Source organism: Triticum urartu, chromosome 7A (genome assembly GCF_056163025.1).
Source record: "Triticum urartu cultivar PI428250 chromosome 7A, HENAU_Tu73, whole genome shotgun sequence".
In the NCBI taxonomy this organism is placed as follows: Eukaryota; Viridiplantae; Streptophyta; class Magnoliopsida; order Poales; family Poaceae; genus Triticum; species Triticum urartu.
Window position 1 is genome coordinate 252728706 of NC_141879.1, and position 7462 is coordinate 252736167.

The window sequence follows — 7462 nt, forward strand, 5'->3', positions numbered from 1 at the left end:
AACAAATTGTGTTCTACTCGTGCAAGGAGAACTACGCATAGACCTAGCTCATGATGCCACTGTTGGGGAACGTTGCAGAAAACAAAAATTTTCCTACGGTTTCACCAAGATCCATCTATGAGTTCATCTAGCAACGAGTGATCGGATTGCATCTACATACCTTTGTAGATCACGCGCGGAAGCGTTCAAGGACGGGGATGAGGAAGTCGTACTCGACGTGATCCAAATCACCGGAGATCCTAGCGCCGAACGGACGGCACCTCCGTGTTCAACACACGTACAGTCAGCGCGACGTCTCCTCCTTCTTGATCCAGCAAGGGGGGAGGAGAGGTTGATGAAGATCCAGCAGCACGACGGCGTGGTGGTGGATGCAGGGCGTCACCGCGGCAGGGCTTCGCCGTTATACTGCGAGAGAGAGGTGTAGCAGGGGAGAGGGAGGTGCCAAGACTCAAGGTGTGTTTGCCCCCTCCCTCCCCCCCTCCTTTATATAGGCTCCCCTAAGGGGGGCGCCGGCCCTAGGAGACGGGATCTCCTAGGGGGGGCGGCGGCCAAGGGTGGAGTAGCCCCCAAGGCAAGTGGGGCGCCCCCCCACCCTAGGGTTTCCATCCCTAGGCGCAGGGGGTGGGCCTAGGGGGCGCACCAGCCCACTATGGGCTGGTTCCCCTCCCCACTTTGGCCCATGGGGCCCTCCGGGATGGGTGGCCCCACCCGGTGGACCCCTTGGACCCTTCCGGTGGTCCCGGTACAATACCGGTGACCCCGAAACTCTCCCGATGGCCGAAACTGCACTTCCTATATATAATTTTTCACCTTCGGACCATTCCGGAACTCCTCGTGACGTCCAGGATCTCATCCGGGACTCCGAACAACTTTCGGGTTACTACACATTCATATCTCTACAACCCTAGCGTCACCGAACCTTAAGTGTATAGACCCTACGGGTTCGGGAGACATGTAGACATGACCGAGACGGCTCTCCGGTCAATAACCAACAGCGGGATCTGGATACCCATGTTGGCTCCCACATGCTCCTCGATGATCTCATCGGATGAACCACGATGTCGAGGATTCAAGCAACCCCGTATACAATTCCCTTTGTCAATCGGTACGTTACTTGCCCGAGATTCGATCGTCGGTATCCCAATACCTCGTTCAATCTCGTTACCGGCAAGTCACTTTACTCGTACCCTAATGCATGATCCCGTGACCAGACACTTGGTCACTTTGAGCTCATTATGATGATGCATTACCGAGTGGGCCCAGAGATACCTCTCCGTCATACGGAGTGACAAATCCCAGTCTTGATCCGTGTCAACCCAACAGACACTTTCGGAGATACCCGTAGTATACCTTTATAGTCACCCAGTTACGTTGTGACGTTTGGTATACCCAGAGCACTCCTACGGTATCCGGGAGTTACACGATCTCATGGTCTAAGGAAGAGATACTTGACATTGGAAAAACTCTAGCAAACGAACTATACGATCTTGTGCTATATTTAGGATTGGGTCTTGTCCATCACATCATTCTCCTAATGATGTGATCCCGTTATCAATGACATCCCCATGTCCATAGCCAGGAAACCATGACTATCTGTTGATCAATGAGCTAGTCAACTAGAGGCTCACTAGGGACACATTGTGGTCTATGTATTCACACATGTATTACGGTTTTCGGATAATACAATTAAAGCATGAACAATAGACAATTATCATGAACAAGGAAATATAATAATCATTTTATTATTGCCTCTAGGGCATATTTCCAACACTAATAAAATTACATCCATCGCTACTTACATTGAGTTTCGGTCTGTGCAAGAATCCGGCACGGTACTACCGCTCACAGGAAGTGGTACTACCGCGTAGGGTGCGAAAGTCAAAAATTACTTCCGCCCCTACTTCCGCGCATGCCAGCGTTCTGGGCTAGAGACCACAGTACTACCGCTCGCTGGGAGCGGTACTACCGCACGACGTGGTACTACCGCTACCTTGAGCGGTACTACCATGGACCGCTGCGGTACTACCATGGACCGCTGCGGTACTACTGCTCCCTTGAGCAGTACTACCGCACGCCACAGAACAGTAGCACTTGGAGGCCTTCATCTTTGTAAAGACAAGGGAAAACGACAGGTACTCCAATGAAGCAAAGGAAAGGTGGTGCAAAGGAACAGATGTGTAAGTGTTATTCCACCCCAACCTTTTCAAAGCGGAGCCCCTCTTAATAGTACGGATTTCCTACGACTCAAATCCACCGAAAAGAAACATAAAGAAACGCCGTCTTCGATAGGCTCCGAGGGGTACCGAATCGTCTTGTGCCTAGACATGAGATATCTGAAATGCTTAATGCACACAATTAGTCCACAAATGCATTGCCATCAATCACCAAAACCACTTAGGGAGAAATATGCCCTTACATTGGCCCACTCCTAAGAAACCTGTTTTTTGACAGTTTGTTTGACCGTTAACTTATATGTGGGTCTCACATATAAGCTCTTTCTTCTTCCTCCTATTTATTCTCCCTCTCCTTCCCTATCTCTCACTGTCCCGAGCCATGGGCGGCCATAGTGACGGCCGGAGGACCTCGAGCAGCCACAACCGGCACGACGGCCGCCACAGGTCGCATGATGGCGCGCCGACGAGGCTGCACAGCGCCAGCCACCTTGAGCGGCCCCACGCGCATCTGCAGCGCGCAAGTGCTGCTGCTCCTTGCCAGCACGGCCGACGCCGCTACTCCCTGCCCTGGAGTTTGCCATGGATTCCTCACCTAGCTCCCTCACCTCCTATCGGCCTAGTCCGACGGCTGCCTCGCCATGGACGCCCGACCATAGCACCTGCTCGCGCTGCTCGGCAACCCAACACAATGCCGGCCATGGTGCCACCCCGACCCGGAGGTCCTCGGGACGTAGCAGCATCTGCTGTCTTGCCCGCCACCCCTGCTGCCACGCCCCGCCATGGTCAGCCATGAGCAGCGGAACAACGGGAGCTACCACGTGCAGCAGGGGGAGCAGCGGCTCCGCCGTGTGCAGCAGCCGGAACGCCCTCGAGCTTCGCCTGCAAAGCAAGGTCGGACGACGCGCACATGGTCCCTTCGTTGGCTCCCGCGAGCTTGTCGCAGGCGGGGACCCGATTGCTTTTTATACTTTTTCGCACAGACCCGATTGCTTTAAAAAAAATTACAGGGACCTGATTGCTTTTTATTCTTATTTCTAGGGACCTGAAAGTCTTTCAAAAATATGTGGGGCCCATGTATCATGGCCTGTTAACGGTCAGCTATCAGTCAATCTGACAAGTGGACCCAAGTTGTCATAATTTTGCTTAAAACTTAATGGTTCAATCAGTATTTTTTGGAACAACCAACCAAATTTATGGTAGCATTTTAAAAAATTAAAGAAAGCGATAATTTTTTACAAACATACATAGCTTGTAATGAGGTAGTTTTTTGCTATATACTCCAGCCCGAGCTAGCTTACGCGGCACACCACACCACGAGGTGCATGCAGAGAAAAGAAGTCGACTGCTTGGTACTGGTAGTCAGTCCCAATTTCTAGAGGTACTGCTGCCAAAAAGGTTGCTCGAAAATAATGGCGCGAAATGGGGGGATGCTAAGGCCAACGAATCGATTTTGGCCTTGAAGAGTGTTTACATACAGCGGCTAGAAAGACTTGATTTGACAACCTCAGCCTCATCGGCGCATGCGGACGCGGAGGCCTTGGTCTATTCTTGGGCAGGAGCAATAGGCCGCCATTGATTACGCCACAGTTCTCTCTCTCGCCACCACGCTCCCTCCCACACGCTCCCGAATTCTCTGCCCACACCACCCGCGAGCGCACACACGCGCGCGACCCTGAGTCTTCTCCGTTTCCGGGGTTGCGCGCGCTGCGTCTGCCTTCCCTGCGCTGCGTTCCTCTCGACGACAACAACGTGTGCTGGCCGGCCAGCGAACGCCTCCCGCGCGCCCGACCAGCACCGGGTTGCAGCTTCGTGGCTGCGACCTCGCCGCCTCCGCCCGCCGTCGTCAACCGGTGGCGCCGGCGGGCTGGCTCCCCGGCACCGTCCCGGACATGGCCGGAGCGCCACCCCTCCCCGCGCGCCTGCTGTCGATCGCCGTCTGCCTCCTCCTGCTCCCGCCCGCCGCCCACCCCGCGCGCCAGCTAGCTGACACCGACGCCGCCGCCGACGCGCTCCTCAAGCTGAAGGACGGCATCAAGGACGACGCCGGCGTGCTGCGCAACTGGTCGCCGGGCACACGCCCCTGCGCCGGCGCCGGCTCCAGCTGGGCGGGCGTCATATGCCACAAGGGCGAAGTGACGGGCCTGCAGCTGGAGAACATGGCTTTGTCCGGCACGATCGACCTGCGCCCGCTCAAGGGCCTCCGCGGCCTCCGCTCGGTTAGTTTCATGGACAATCAGTTCACCGGCCCCATGCCCGACGTGAACGAGCTCCCCGGGCTTCGCGCCATCTTCCTCTCCGGGAACAAGTTCTCCGGCGAGATCCCTGCCGACGCGTTCGACGGGATGAGCTCGCTCAAGAAGGTGGCCCTGTCCAAGAACAATTTCTCCGGCCCAATCCCGGCCTCGCTCGCCGGCGTGCCCAAGCTCATGGACCTGCTGCTCGATGATAACAAGTTCCAGGGCAAAATCCCTGACCTCCCGCAGAAGGAATTAAAGGTCGTCAATGTCGCTAACAATGAGCTGGAGGGGGAGATTCCGGCGAGCCTCAAATCCATGGGCGCCGCCATGTTTGCCGGTGAGCAAAATACGTATGCACATTACCGGACGGCCTAGTTGGTTGGTGCTGCAACGTCGACGAACGACGGCGCATGTATGTCTGGCCCTGACATTGTCCTTCGGTGCAGGCAATAAGAAGCTCTGCGGTGGATTACTTGACCAGAAATGCGCGGCCCCGCCGACGTCACTGACTCCGGCACCCGCTAAAACGGAAACGCTTCCGTCGTCTCCGCCGCCAGCACCTGCTAAAACGGAAACGCCTCCGTCGTCTGACAAAGGCGGAGCCCAGCCGTCGGCACCGGCAGTCCCGGCGGCAGACAAAACGACGGGCCCGCCGGCAGACAAGGCCGCACAAGATGCTGCTCCTAAGGAGCCCACCGAGGGCTCTATGTCCTACGGCGTCCTGGTGGCAATCCTCGGCGTGCTGGCTCTCATGGGCTTCGCGCTCTTGGCGCTTCAGAGGCGGCGGCGAGAGTACGACACCGAGAACTTCGGCCCGTCGATCTCGAAGAAGCCCTCGATGAGGAAGATCAACGCAGAGCCAACGAAGGGCGACTCGGGGCGCATGGTCGCAACGGCAGGCGCCCCTACCGCCGCAACTGCTTCGGCAGCCGGAGGCGGCACGCGTAAGGCGGGGGAGCAGGGGCGGCTGACGTTCGTGCGCGAGGACCGGGGCAGGCTATTCGAGCTGCAGGACCTGCTCAAGGCGACGGCGGAGGTGCTGGGCGGCAACGCCGGCTCCAACCTCGGCCTGTGCTACCGCGCGACCCTGACCGGCGGGCAGTCCATCGTGGTGAAGCGGTTCAAGGAGATGAACCGCGTGGGCAGGGAGGAGTTCGAGGAGCACATGCGGCGGCTGGGGCGGCTCTCCCACCCCAACCTCCTCCCGCTCGTTGCCTACTACTACCGCAAGGAGGAGAAGCTCCTGATGCACGACTACGTCCAGAACAAGAGCCTCGCCCACCTCCTCCACGGCGAGGGGCGCGGGGTGAAGAAGGCGGTGGTGCACTGGGCGGCGCGGCTCAAGATCATCAAGGGCGTGGCGAGCGCGCTGAGCTACATGTACGACGAGCTGCCGATGCTGACGGTGCCGCACGGCCACCTCAAGTCCTCCAACATCCTGCTGGACGAGCGCTTCGAGCCGCTGATGACCGACTACGCGCTGGTGCCGGTGATGAACCATTCCCACGCCGCGCAGCTCATGGTGGCCTTCAAGTCGCCCGAGCGGAAGCAGTTCGGCAAGTCGTCCAAGAAGAGCGACGTCTGGTGCCTCGGGCTCCTCATCCTCGAGATCCTCACGGGGCGGCCGCCGTCGTACGACCTGAAGGCGTCGGCGGCGCCGGAGCAGGAGCAGCAGAACCTGAACGACCTCGCCGGCCTCGTGGCGTCGACGCCGGAGGAGAAGTGGCTGCGGACGGTGGTGGACCCGGACCTCAGGTTCGACGACGAGGCGGACAAGGAGGCGGCGGTGAAGCTGATCAAGATCGGCTTGGCGTGCTGCGACGGCAACGCGGAGAGCCGGTCGGAGCTCAAGGACGCGGTGAAGGGGATCGAGGAGCTCAAGGCCAAAGGACGCGGCGACAGGGAGGACAACTCCTTCTACTCGTCGATAAGCGACGGCACCGAGCGCGACGAGGACTTCACCAATGTCGCCATCCACTGATCGGTCGTCCACTGATCCATGCATGCTCACACATCAACACACGTCCGTCTAACGACCCAACTATGCACGCTCCGTACATGGAGCCAACACTAAACATGGACCTAGCACGTACTGATCTGCACTCTACCTTAATTCGATGTTCAGTGGTAGCAGTAATTTGGTAATTAAATCTTCTCTCAGTTCACCATCTGTAGTTTTTCTTTAACACAGTTCTCCGTCTTTAGTTTTTTTTTAACACAGTTCTCCATCTTTAGCTAATTGATTGATTAACTGGTCTCAGTGTTCATCTGATGTTCTCTAAGCGGATTAGGGATTCAGAATTTCAGAACATTTTTGGGTTGTGTTTTAGTACAGATCCTGTTCACAGTTGTAAAATTTAGGGCCTTTTGGTTCACATAATTCTAAAATCACGGGCAGTAGAAAAAAACGCAAAGATTGAAATGTCATGCTCGCATCATATGAAATCCTACAGGATTTTGGCCTATTTGATTGTGTCATGGAAAAAATAAAAGTCAATTACATCGCTGGTGCTTAAACTTGGCGCACACGATCACTTTGGTGCTTGAAATACATTGAACTGGTGCAGCAACTTGGCTCGGACGTGCAGATACAGTGCTAATCACATTTGGGTATGAAATCGATGTTGACTTGGCGTGCCAGCGTGGCATGGGGCCCACGGAGGTCTGTGGCCTTTTTTGTGAAAACCCCCTCAAAAAATTTATTTCTCACAAAAAGCCCCTATCAACATGACAGCCCCCATTTCATTTTGACTCTATGACATGTGAGGCCCGCCTGTCAATACGTGAAAATAAAAACGGATCAGAAGCCTCCGCATCTCGAACTCAAGACCAATTGCAGGATAGCTAGCCGTCCAAATAACTCCACCATTCACGTTTGCAATGAGAATTACTGATAGCAGTCTTTAATGTACTACAAGGAGGACGCATCAGGGACTTCTATGAGCTGCAAATAGCATGGCACATTTTGCACGCGCTAACTTTTTAAAACATTTGTAAAAACATGAGTAATAAAAATAATGTGCATATATTATATACAAACATGAGTAATAA

The 7462-nt window shown here is 55.5% G+C and overlaps 1 protein-coding gene across 1 annotated transcript; it reads left to right on the forward strand.

Annotated features, from left to right (window-relative positions):
• Positions 1 to 3684: 3684 nt before the first annotated feature.
• LOC125523388 (pollen receptor-like kinase 1) lies at positions 3685 to 6677 on the forward strand. Its single transcript, XM_048688427.2, has 2 exons — positions 3685 to 4748; positions 4858 to 6677. The coding sequence occupies exons 1-2, from the start codon at positions 4064 to 4066 to the stop codon at positions 6390 to 6392; spliced, it is 2220 nt and encodes a 739-aa protein (XP_048544384.1). The 5' UTR covers positions 3685 to 4063; the 3' UTR covers positions 6393 to 6677.
• The last annotated feature ends 785 nt before the right edge of the window (positions 6678 to 7462 follow it).

Excerpts from the sequence above, each read along its gene's own strand:
- LOC125523388 (XM_048688427.2), top strand. The coding sequence starts at position 4,064 with ATGGCCGGAGCGCCACCCCTCCCCGCGCGCCTGCTGTCGATCGCCGTC. Across the intron at positions 4,749-4,857 it reads GGGCGCCGCCATGTTTGCCG|GCAATAAGAAGCTCTGCGGT; the intron begins GTGAGCAAAATA and ends CCTTCGGTGCAG.